The sequence below is a fragment of the Pongo abelii genome, chromosome 15, assembly GCF_028885655.2.
Source record: "Pongo abelii isolate AG06213 chromosome 15, NHGRI_mPonAbe1-v2.0_pri, whole genome shotgun sequence".
Classification (NCBI taxonomy): domain Eukaryota; kingdom Metazoa; phylum Chordata; class Mammalia; order Primates; family Hominidae; genus Pongo; species Pongo abelii.
Genome location: NC_072000.2, coordinates 81812433 through 81825766, shown reverse-complemented (window position 1 = coordinate 81825766; position 13334 = coordinate 81812433). Strand labels below are relative to the sequence as shown.

The window sequence follows — 13334 nt, the reverse complement described above, 5'->3', positions numbered from 1 at the left end:
ACAGGCACCCACCACCATGCCCAGCTAATTTTTTGTATTTTTTAGTAGAGATGGGGTTTCACCACGTTGGCCAGGCTGGTCTCAAACTCCTGACCTTAGGTGATCCAGCCACCTCAGCCTCCCAAAGTGCTGGGATTACAGGCGTGAGCCACCGCACCCGGCTTACCTTGGTGTTCTAATGGTGATTTTTCAATTTTTCTCATTCTTTCTATACTTACTAATTAGAATTTTTGTGTAAGGAAGAGTTCTTGCTTCTCCCTTATTTATTTCTATCATTGTAGGTTTGTGAATATTTTTATTGTTTGGCTTATAATTCAACACAATTGCTTCTTTTTTGTTGCTTGAGTTTTAGTTTTGGCCGTTGGGAGCTGCTTCAGGTGGGTACCTGTGTCCTTTGAATATATAATAACTTTTTTTTTAAAAGCATTCTTATACTTTCTGGCATGATAAAATGCCCCAGGATCATCTTATATTTTCCCTATCCCAGTTTTGGAATTAACCAGTTCTCCAAGAAGCCCTGGTTCTTTTTTTTGGAGAATGGTATTTAGAAACCAAGGACTGGAAACTAGGTGTGTTTATTGCTGAAGGAGTGTCACTGCTTCTCACCTCTCAGTGACTAGAGCTAGAAAATATATGTATATATGCTAACTCATGCATACACACACATCTGTGTGTGTGTGTGTGTATGCATGCATGCATAAAGATTTGAAAGCCAGGAGTGTATTGATACTGCCAGGAGTCTATTGATACTCTTCTCCTTTTCCTTCTTCTCCTTCTTCTCCTTCTCCTCCTTCTCCTCCTTCTCCTCCTTCTCCTCCTTCTCCTCCTTCTCCTCCTTTTCCTCCTCTTCCTCGTCTTCCTCCTCCTCCTCTTCCTCCTCTTCCTCCTCCTCCTTTTTTTTTTTTTCCCCCAGAGTCTCCCTCTGTTGCCCAGGCTGGAGTGGAACAGCACAATTTTGGCTGACTGCCTCACTGCCTCAGCCTTTTGTGTAGCTGAGATTTCAGGCGCCTGCCACCACGCCCAGCTAATTTTTTGTGTTTTCTTTTTAGTACAGACGGGGTTTTGCCATGTTGGCCAGGCTGGTCTCAAACTCCTGACCTCAAGTGATCCACCAACCCTGGCCTCCCAAATTGCCAGGATTACAGGCATGAGCCACCATGCCTGGCCACTTCATTTTTAATCTATACATTTTTAACCAGGTAGCTTTTTTATCTTAATAAATACTATGTGCATAATAAAAATTTCAAACACAACTACTGTTACAAGTTTCTTAAGTATTCCTTTAAGAATATTCTGTAATAAATAAGCATGTATATATATAGTTGACCCTTGAACAACATGGTTTGAACTATGCAGGTCCACTTACACGTGGATTGTTTTCAACCAAATATGGAGCAGAAATACAGTTTTCAGCCAGGCACAGTGGCTCACACCTGTAATCTTGGCACTTTGGGAGGCCGAGGCAGGTGGATCACCTGAGGTCAGGAGTTCAAGACCAGCCTGGCCAACATGGTGAAACCCCATCTCTACTAAAAATACAAATATTAGCTGGGCATGGTGGTGGGATCCTGTAATCCCAGCTACTTGGGACGCTGGGGCAGGAGAATCGCTTGAATCTGGGAGGTGGAAGTTGTAGTGAACCAAGATTGCACCACCGCACTCCAGCAACAAGAGCAAGACTCCATCTCACACACGAACATACACACAATATAGTATTCATGGAACACAAAACCCAAGTATATGGAGGGCCTGCAGGTCCCACAGGGCCAACTGCAGGACATGAGCATGCATGCATTTGGATAAATGTGGGGGTGAGGCAGTTCTGGAACCAAGTCTTCCTGTAGACTGAGGGATGACTGTGTGTCTTTGTATTTTCTCTCTTCTTTTTATTCTCGTGGGAGCATGCTATATACTTTCTGCACCTTTTTCATCTAATTGGATATTTTGAGGCTGTTTTTGACAGAGAAAAACCTGTTTCTGAGTTGAGATCTGACAGGTTGAAGGGCCCCCTGAGAGATGGAAGAGTAAGAACTGCAGTGAAAAAAAAAACCAAACCGAGATCTTCAGCCTTTTCTTGTTGCCTTAGCAGAAACTGATGTTTGTGTGTTAAAGCAAAGCTTGTTTGGGGATTTTTAAGACAAAACTGAAGCCTACAGTCCATGCTATGTGGGGGAAAAGTTAATAAGTAGGATCTTTCCTGGACTCTGGATATGAGTAGTAGTGAGAGAATGCACCATTTCCACAGACATGACCCCATCAGCTGCCATTTCCCACAGATAAACAGAACATCATACTAAAACTACATGGAATTGTCTCACGTAAAGAAACCAAAATGTTTTAGAGACTGATGTGTCATGTTTTAGATATAAATAAAGACCTGTTGCCATATATCTGAATATTTACATCAGTCATGGGACTGAAGATTTTAAATTAAAAGGCTAGAACTTTGCATCTACTTTTAAGGTGTCTTTACAAAAAACAAATGATCATGTACACTTTTTTCCTCTTCTTAAAATTGATCACTGTGCTGTTGTGCACGATTTCCTTAATAAGATACAGCTATTAGTGCTTGTGGCATTTTGTGATTTGTGTAACTAACCCTTTCCCCTCCAGCTTCTTACCTTTCTGTTCCTGTGATGTTGCAGGGATGCCTGATTCTGAGTGACGAACTGAACCATGCATCACTGGTTCTGGGAGCCAGACTGTCAGGAGCAACCATTCGAATCTTCAAACACAACAGTGAGTTTGCTGAAGAATTCACTGCTGGCCTTAGTTTTACTATTTTTTCGATCCATGGTGGGAGTTAACATTAGTTATATTAACAGTTGAAAATATAAATGAAGCCAATACGTAGCAACATTTAAAATGTTCTTCTGGTCCAGTCTTTTAAAATTAGAGGTTGAAGGAAGCCTCTTGTACAAATATAATACTATCCTTTTATTTGACCATTAAGTTTTCCATCCCATTTCCTTGTTTACAGATCCCTTACTCAAATACATTTACTCGATGCCTATAGTGTATCTTGCCATAAGACTAGTGGTATTTAAATGAATAAATCAAGATCTCTGACTGGTTAAGAAGACACTTAATAGATAAGCCAGTCCTTACAATACAGCAGATAGGTGCTGAAGTACAGCTATGAATAGATGCTGTGGGAGCACAGAGGAGGGTGGCCCTGAGCCAGACCTTTCCTCCCTCAGTGGAAATATCTTTGTGTATTATTAAAATGATTATTTAGAATAAAAATGCCTAACTTTCATAGTTAAAACACACACATAGGCAGAAAAGATGACCAAACTGTATGTTAATATCATCTTTTCCCAAAATGTGTACAGGCACAGACAAAAGTTTGGAAGAATGTATACCAAAATGTTAGGTGTGTACCCCTGGATGGAAGGATCATAGATGATAACATCATTTTTCCTTTTGTTTTTGTTTTTGTCTTGTCTAAAATGTTTCACAGTGAGAAATGAGATCTTATTAAATATCACTATGTAACCTGTTATTTTCCTTTTTTTTTTGAGGCTAGAGTCTCGCTCTGTCACCCAGGCTGGAGTGCAGTGGCTCAATCTTGGCTCACTGCAACCTCTGCCTCCCGAGTTCAAGTGATTCTCCTGCCTCAGCCTCCCAAGTAGCTGGGATTACAGGGGCACGCCACCACACCTGGCTAATTTTTAGTATTTTTAGTAGCAACAGAGTTTCACTGTGTTGGCCAGACTGGTCTTGAACTCCTGACCTCAGTTGATCCTCCTGCCTTGGCCTCCCAAAGTGCTGGGATTACAGGTGTGAGGCATCATGCCTGCCCTCTTTTTTACAATACACGGTGATTGTTGTTTGTCATTACATGTAACTCTACCTCATTCTTAAATACCGGTGTGGCAGTCAGTGCCTGGATGTGCCCTCATTTAATAGCCCCCTCAATTGGACATCATGGCTGTTACTAAATTTTTCTACTGGGAACAGCACTACAGTTACAGTTTTGTACAATCATCTGGTTAGTGCCTTAGGATAAATTTCTAGCAGTCTCAGAATGCATGGTTAAAAGAATATACATTTTTAATACTTTTCCAAATTGCCTCTAAGCATTATATGAACTTTTTTTTTTTCACTTTTATTTTAGGTTCAGGGGTACATGTACAGGTTTGTTATATAGGTAAATTGCATGTCTCGGGGGTTTGTGTACAGATTATTTCGTCACCCAGGTAATCAGCATAGTACCTGATAGGTAGTTTTTGGAACCTTACCCTCCTCCTCCTCCCCTGCCTCACTCTCAAGTAGGCCCCAGTGTCTTTTGTTCCCTTCCTCATGTCTGTATGTACTCAGTGTTTATCTCCCACTTACAAGTGAGAATATGTGGTATTTGGTTTTCTGTTCCTGTGTTAGTTTGCTTAGGATAATGGCTTCTAGCTGCATCCATGTTGCTGCAAAGGACATGATCTCATTCTTTCTTATGGCTACATAGTATTCCATGGTGTATATGTACATATATATATATATATATATATATATATATATATTTATTTTTGAGACAGAGTCTTGCTGTCTCCCAGGCTGGCATGCATTGGCACGAACTCAGCTCACTGCAACCTCTACCTCCCCAGCTCAACCGATCCTCCCATCTCAGCCACCCTAGTAGCTGGGACTACAGATGTGTTCCACCACGCCTGGCCAAGTTTTTTGTTTTTTGTTTTTTGTTTTGTATTTTTTGTAAAGATGGGATTTCACCATGTTGCCCAGGCTGGTCTTGAACTCCTGGGCTCAAGCAATCCACCCACCTTGGCCTCCCAGTACTGGGATTATAGGCATAAGCCACCACGCCTGGCCCACATTTTTTTAATCCAGTCTACTGTTGATGGACATTTAGATTGATCCTATGTCTTTGCTGTTGTGAATAGTGCTACAGTGAACATACGCATGCTTGCATCTTGTATGAATTTTTCCTCAACAACATGAGATTGACTGTTCCTGCTCACTGGCCAACATAGGCTACGGTGAATCATTTTAAATCTTTCCAGATCTAATGAGGAAATAATATGTTAGTTTTTATTTCATTGCTTGTTAAGTATAGAACAACTTTTTGCATTTTTACTGTTTTTTAAGCCCTACTTGTAAGCTGATGTGTTTGTATTTCTTTATAAATTGGCCATTTTCAAATTGTTTCTATTTTTTACTGATTATAAGAGCCCTTTATATTAATTATCTTTTCCTTTATGTTGCATTATTTTATTATTATTTTTTTGAGACAGGGTCTCGCTGTGTCACCCAGGCTGGAGTGAAGTAGCACAACCACAACTCACCACAGCCTTGACCTCCTGGGCTCAAATGATTCTCCTGCCTCAGCCTCCTGAGTAGCTAGGACTGTAGGCATGCACCACCATGCCGGACTAGTGTTTTTTATTTTTTATAGATACAAAGTCTCGGTGTGTTGCCCAGGTTGGTCTTGAACTCTTAGGCTCAAACGATCCTCCTGTCTCAGCCTCCCAAAATGCTGGGATTACAGGAGTGATTCGCCATGCCCAGACTGCACTACTTTTATATTTTTGACTTTGTTTTCAGTGTTTTCCTGTACAGACTCATGAAAATGTTTTTGTTGCCACACTTACTGTTTTACGACTTTCGGATTTTACACAATACCCTCCTCATTCTCAGATCATAAGATTATTCTTTCATGTTTTCTTCTGGGAGTTTTGCGATATATTTTTTATTTAAATTTATGTGGAATTTGGGGCCATAACATTGGAGAGGTTGAATTTTTTTTTTCTAAGTAGATAATAGGGTTAAGCATTCTGCTATAGGTATTTGATACAGAGTCTTGCTCTGTCACCCAGGCTAGAGGGCAGTGGCGTGATCTTGGCTCACTGCAACCTCCGCCTCCTGGCGGATTTAAGCGATTCTCATGTCTCAGCCTCCCAAGTAGCTGGGATTACAGGTGCCCACCACCACAGCCGGCTAATTTTTTTGTATTTTTAGTAGAGACAGGGTTTTGCCACGTTGGTCAGTCTGGTCTCGAACTCCTGACCTTAAGTGATCCACCCGCCTCGGTCTCCCAAAGTGCTGAGATAACAGGCGTGAGCCACCACACCTGGCTGATGCTTCTTTTATCTAAAATTTTGACCAGTATTATTTTTCTCCTCCTTCTATATATAAACATAGAAAACTAAAATAATTCATATGTTTTTACTTGTCTTCAGCTGATCGCCATATATTGCTCTCTGCCTAAGAACTGGAGGCTTTGCAGGATTTGGGAGGCCGAGGCGGGCGGATCACCTGAGGTCAGGAGTTCAAGACCAGCCTGGCCAAAATGGTGAAACCCCGCCTCTACTAAAAATACAAAAATTAGCTGGATGTGGTGGCACGCACCTATAATCGCAGCTACTCAGGAGGCTGAGGCTGGAGAATCACTTCAATCTGGGAGGCGGAGGTTTCAGTGAGCAGAGATCACGCCACTGCACTCCTGCCTTGGCGACAGAGCAAGACTCTGTCTCAAAAAAAAAACAAAAAAACAAAAAAAAAACAACTGGAGGCTTTGAGTCAGGACGTAATTTACTTCTGTATGGAACATCTCCTGAATCTTGATTAGGTCGTATGCAGATTTTTTCTTAAAAATTACTCAATGTGTAAGCACAATCATAACCTTAGACTATCTTATTTGTGTTTGTGTTCTGTGTTTTTATTACGTTATTTCTTTTTCTGTCAAAATTGTTTTCTGCAAAGAGCAAAATCATGTACTTTTATAACCCCTTCCTCCAGTGACAAGCAATACAGAATACAAAATCAGATTTTATGATAGGGCCAGGCGCAGTGGCTCACGCCTGTAATCCCGGCACTTTGGGAGGCCAAGGTGGGTGGATCACCTGAGGTCAGGAGTTCAAGACCAGCCTGGCCAACATGGTGAAACCCCATCTCTACAAAAATACAAAAATCAGCCTGGCGTGATGGCGGTTGCTGGTAATCCCAGCTACTTGGGAGGCTGAGGCAGGAGAATCGCTTGAACCTTGGAGGTGGAGGCTTCAGTGAGCCGAGATCACACCATTGCACTCCAGCTTGGATGACAGAGGGAGACTCCATCTCAAAAAAAAAAAAAAATTTTATGATAGGATGTCTCCCACCCCTATTAAGTATTCCCCAGACTTAATGTTGCTTAAATTTTGGGGAGTTTTTTTTAAGGACATCATTTCAGGGCAAGTATTTTAAGTATGAAATCTGTAGTGTGGCAACAATGGTCTTCAAAGCATTTATCTTTAACAAGGAAATTATGATCAACATTAATGGCAGTAGCAGCCAAGTTGTTTCCAGGCCCATTAACCACCATAAGAACCAACAGAGCCACAAGAACTTCGTTGTTTATAGACAACTGACGAAGTCAAACATAGAACAATTTCAACTGATTGTCAGGCTTGCTTAACACACAGACTTATACATGCCCCAGACGGGTGTATTTTTAACCCAGTACCAAAATAAAACTTTTTAACAAGCATTTATTGAGTACGTCCTGGGTGAAAGGAAATGGAACACGCACTGTGAAGTTTTTTTTACCCCTTGTGTTTGTTTTTTTTAGGAGGAGTATGTATCTGTGCTGGTTTATTTACACTCTCTCGCTCTGTCTTTTTTACGCATTTATTTCCGAATGACTCACTGGGATTAGAGATACAGTTTGATTCTGTATTTTTCGATAAACACACAGAAGCTAACTTGATGGCAGGGTATTTAACATGAGACACTGGTCATTTTATAAGCAAGCTAATGAACTGAGTCAACCACCACCGTCCTTTAGTCAAGTTTCGATGGTTTTGAACATTTGTTACATTTTGGATTTCAATTCAAGGTGGCAATAATTCACCTATTTTGCCCTGCTTTTTTCTGCCCAACTCTAATTATGTCCTTTGCTATCTGAGGCATAGTTTCTGAATGAGAAATATATCTCTGCATTTCTGGAATAAAGTTAGGAAAGGGGAAGATGCGGTATGACTGTTCTTTTTTGTGCTCTGTAGATATGCAAAGCCTAGAGAAGCTATTGAAAGATGCCATTGTTTATGGTCAGCCTCGGACACGAAGGCCCTGGAAGAAAATTCTCATCCTTGTGGAAGGAATATATAGGTAATCCTGCTTTATTATTCTTACCTTTGTGACTTGGCCCCATGAAGTCATAGAATTTTTTAACTGAAGGGAACATTATTAGTCTGTCTCCCTCTGGAAACTAAGGAGACAGTGTTTATAAGTCGCTAAAATACCTGGAAACAGAGTCAGCATTAGAACAGAAGTCTTTTTGTCTAGTTCTTCATTATTCTTTCCATTATACTACGTGGTCACCAAATCCCCTTTCTATTTGGGTTTTTTATTTTTCTAGTTTGTAGAGGGAACTTATATGTAGGGGCAAGAATTGGAATATATATTTTAATATGTCAAAACAAATTACACACCATTTAATTTTAATAAATATTTTATTTTAGGCTGAGTGCAGTGGCTCACACCTGTAATCCCAACACTTTGGGAGGCCAAAGTGGGAGGTCACTTGAGGCCAGGAGTTTGAGACCAGCTTGGGCAACATAGAGCCTGTCTCTATAAAAAATAAATAGAAATTAAAAAGAAATATTTTATTTTGGTTAACCTTTACAGCTTTTACACGTATTTTTACCACCTAATTTTTTTTTGTTTTTTTGTGTCATTTTAATTGCTTGTGCAATGTGATGCAAAGTCTCATGTTGCCTGTAATTACAAGCTTTAGAAGAATCTGCTGTGACCTTAATTATTTTTGTCATGAATGAAGATTGCTTGTGTTTGGTGCTTGTTTTTTGTTTTTTGGTGGTTTGGGTGGCTTTTTTTTTAAGACGGAATCTCGCTCTGTCGCCCAGGCTGGAGTGCAGTGGCGCGATGTTGGCTCACTGCAACCTCCGCCTCATGGTTCTCCTGCCTTAGCCTCCCGAGTAGCTGGGATTACAGGTGTGCGCCACCACGCCCAGCTAATTTTTGTATTTTTAGTAGAGACGGGGTTTCACTGTGTTGGCTGGGCTGGTCTCGAACTCCTGACCTCAAGTGATCCGCCTGCCTCAGCCCACCAAAGTGCTGGGATTACAGGTGTGAGCCACCGCGCCCAGCCAGTGCTTGTTTTAAAAGTCCAGTTTTCTTTTCCCTAGTCTTTTGCCTTGCCATGGCTTCATCTACTTTTGTCAGTTTAAGCCACAGATACAGTTGTCAGACCATTTAAAACCCAATAAACTCAGCCGGGCATGGTGGCTTATGCCTGTAACCCCAGAACTGTGGGAGGCCAAGGCGGGTGTATCACTTGAGGCCAGGAGTTCGAGACTAGCCTGGGAAACATGAGGAAACCCTATCTCTACTAAAAATACAAACATTATCTGGGCGTGGTGGTGGCGGGCACCTCTAGTCCCAGCTACTTGGGAGGCTGAGGCACAAGAATCGCTTGAACCCAGGAGTCGGGGATTGTAGTAAGCCGAGATTACGCCACTGCACTCCAGCCTAGACAATGGAGTAAAAACTCTGTCTCAAGAAAAAAAAAAAGAAGCAGTAAACTCAATAATAATGAAGTGCCAAACTCCCAATTTTGATTTAAAAAGTCTGAGTGTATATGTGTGTATATATATATTTTTCATGTTTTGCCAGCATGGAGGGATCTATTGTTCGTCTTCCTGAAGTGATTGCCCTCAAGAAGAAATACAAGGCATACTTGTATCTGGATGAGGCTCACAGCATTGGCGCCCTGGGCCCCACAGGCCGGGGTGTGGTGGAGTACTTTGGCCTGGATCCCGAGGATGTGGATGTTATGATGGGAACATTCACAAAGAGTTTTGGTGCTTCTGGAGGATATATTGGAGGCAAGAAGGTAAACAAGCCATGAGAATGAGCGATTAGAGATAAAGTCACTGGCAATTAGATTTGGTACCTCAGGCCTAGCAGATGGGGCCCTGAACTGGGATGTCCCCAAATTTGCCTCTGGTTTAGGCTCATAATACCAGTGAGTGACTCTAATGTCTCCTCACTGAACTAAAGGCTGGTTCTGTTCATTGTTTGTTGTTTTCTTATTTGAGCTTCTTTCTAAGCTACATGCTGATCTGAGATATAGAATACCCTCTTGTGTGAAAGAACACACAGTGGTGCTCCCTGCCTGCCCCAGCCTTCTGTTGGGTTTGCATTGTGCTCACAGTTTCAAAAACAGTGGGGTTGTCATGGGAGCCCATGGGAATAGCAGGTCACCTTGCCCTTGGACACAAATCTATCATGAGTGAACAGGGAGACCGGAAGGAAAAAAGTTGTGCCAGTGTGGGGTACTACAAAGCATTGTATTTTTCAATTTTTAAACTATGAAGTTGCCTTTTCTGGGTCTTTGTAGTCAGAAAAAAATCATATGGTGAATTTTGATGCAGGTAAGAATCTGTGGTGTGGTGGAAATGGTGAACCATAAAGACAGAGGCCTGGGTCTGAATATTTCTCTGCTTACTTTGTTAGACCTCAGGAAAAACATTTAACCTCCCAGTTTCCTTGTCAGTAAAGTAGAGATAAATATGCCCAGCTTGTAAGATTGTAGTAAGGGTTTAAAAAGTAATATATGTCCATGCTACAATGTGGGTGCACCTTAAAAACATTATGGTAAGTGCAAAAAGTTAGTCACAAAAAGTCACATGTTCCATGTTTTAAAATATGTGCTATTTAGAATAAGCATAGAAACAGAAAGTAGATTAGTAGCTGCCGGAGGCGGAGGGGATAGGGAAATGGAAAGTGAATGCTAATGGGTATGAGGTTTCCTTTCAGGGTTATGGAAATGTTCTAAAATTAGTGGTAAAAGTGGCACAACTCTGGATATACTAAAAACCACTAAATTGTACTTTAAAATGGTGAATTCTGTGGTATGTGGCTTATATTCCAATGAAGCTGTTACTTTTAAACATTGACTGCAGTGTTAGGGAAAAAATAATGTATGTCAGGTATTTGTATATGGCACAGAGGAGGTGCTCATAAATGTTCTTAATTTTGCTTCCCAACTCAATATTGAGAGTCTTAAAGAATGGTTTTGCTGGGCATAGTGGCTCACACCTGTAATCCCAGCACTTTGAGAGGCTGAAGTGGGAGGATTACTTGAGCCCAGGAGTTCAATACCAGCCTGGGCAACATAGTGAGACTTCATCTCTACAAAAAAGTAAAAAAATTAGCTGGGTGTGGTGGCACATGCCTGTAGTCCCAAGTATGGGGGAGGCTGAGATGAGAGGATTGCTTGAGCCTGGGAGATCAAGGATGCAGTGAGCCATGATTACACCACTGCATTCCAGCCTGGGCAACAGAGCAAGACCCTATCACAGAAAAAAAAGGTCATTCTTTTAATACTTGATTGCCTTTTAGAGAGAACTCATTTTCAGTGACTTTTAATCAGCTTTGATAGATTTTTTTTTTTTGAGACCAAGCCTCACTCCATTGCCAGGCCGGAGTTCAGTGGCACAATCTTGGCTCACTGCAACCTCTGCCTCCTGGGATCAAGCGATTCTCCTGCCTCAGCCTCCCAAGTAGCTGGGGCTACAGGCGCTTGCCACCATGCCCAGCTAATTTTTTGTATTTTTAGTAGAGACAGGGTTTCACCGTGTTGGCCAGGATGGTCTCGATCTCTTGACCTCATGATCCGCCCGCCTCGGCCTCCCAAAGTGCTGGGATTACAGATGTGAGCCACTGCACCCGGCCAGGTTTGATAGATTTTTATCTCAAATTTTACCTTTTTGTTAATGGGACCAGGCTCACTTTGGAGAGTTCGTTGTTTTTCAGTAAGCTTTGTGGCTGTGAACCAAAGGTTAGAAAAATAATACTCTGGTAGATCATTTAAGTACAATATATTTGTGCTTTTGGTTTTTTTAGTACAATTTTTAATATTTTTGAGATAAAACTGTTTTATAGCCACATTTGTGTCTCCCTAATTTGTTCTGGTACATAAGCTTCTTGTGTGTGCATTTTAAAGATTTGGTGAAATTAAAAGATATCAGAGAATAGGGATATACAATTAAGTTTTTTTGAAATCCTTGTAAATGACAGAGTTTTACTTTATTCAGTGAGATGTCATTGGCATTTTAATAAAATACCTTGTAAATTTCTATTTCACATTTATATCATTTTATACATTTCTGCATATCTGGAGGAAGTTCTAATGCTCTTAAAGTTGATGTTAGAGAACTGTTATTTAGGGGTGGAAGGATGGGCTTTACAGGCACAGAGAGCTGCGGATGACCTTTTCTGTGATTCTTGGAATTAAATCATTATATCTAAAAAGCAATCCAAACACCTTGTTTAATTCAGCCTTGTTCATTTATTTTTAACTTTTTTTTTTTTTTTTTTTTTTTTTTTTTTTTTTTTAAGACGGAGCCTCACTGTGTCCCCCAGGCTGGAGTGCAATGGCGCAATCTCAGCTCACTGCAACCTCCGCCTCCTAGGTTCAAGCGATTCTCCTGCCTCAGCCTCCTGAGTAGCTGGGATTATAGGTGCCCGCCTCCACGCACAACTGATTTTTGTATTTTTAGTAGAGATGGGGTTTCACCATGTTGGTCAGGCCAGTCTTGAACTCCTGACCTCAGTAGATCCACCCACCTTGGCCTCCCAAAGTGCTGGGATTACAGGCATGAGCCACCATGCACGGCCATATTTCTAACTTTAAATGATACATTCTCCAAATTTAGAGGGGTTGTTTTAAAACTAGTTTTTCTCCTATGTTGTTCCATGTTTAAAAAACAAAACCAAACCTAAGAACTTTGCCATGTTTCTGACCCAGTTGTTGCCAGCAGTATGCTTCAACCATGTTGGTTGACCTTGTATCTCAGATTAGTGTCCCTATTCCAGTGCCATTGAAGCGAGGAGTCCTCTAGAACTTAGAAGGAAAGGACTGACATTGCCAGTGAATGCAAGAATTGTCTCTACTTATCTGCCTCTGTGAACTCCCCAGGAGCTGATAGACTACCTGCGAACACATTCTCATAGTGCAGTGTATGCCACGTCATTGTCACCTCCTGTAGTGGAGCAGATCATCACCTCCATGAAGTGCATCATGGGGCAGGATGGCACCAGCCTTGGTAAGTCTTTCTTTTCTTGAAACATGGCATAAGTCCACCTAGCAGCCAAACGTGCTGTTTTTCTTGAGCTTTTTTCCTGAAATAGTCAGGTTTACTAATAGGCAGAGCTGGCTGGTGTGTGGTTTCCATGGACACTTTTTTAGTGTGTTTGATACATATGCCATGAGAATGACCCTGGCTCACTTCCTGTGGAATTTTCTTGTTTATAGATGGGAGGCTTTACTCTTGCTATCCTACCTCTTAACTCAGAGGTAATATACCTTCGAGATTTTTCTT

General features: G+C 41.3%; 1 protein-coding gene across 1 annotated transcript in view; it reads left to right on the top strand.

The window, feature by feature from the left end:
• The window catches only part of SPTLC2 (serine palmitoyltransferase long chain base subunit 2), a 111734-nt gene that overhangs the window by 52093 nt on the left and 46307 nt on the right, over positions 1-13334 (top strand). The window contains exons 6-9 of the mRNA XM_024231694.3: positions 2646-2739; positions 7992-8097; positions 9622-9841; positions 12932-13058. Of these exons, the coding sequence (XP_024087462.3) occupies positions 2646-2739; positions 7992-8097; positions 9622-9841; positions 12932-13058 (547 nt within the window). The remainder of the gene's footprint in view (positions 1-2645; positions 2740-7991; positions 8098-9621; positions 9842-12931; positions 13059-13334) is intronic.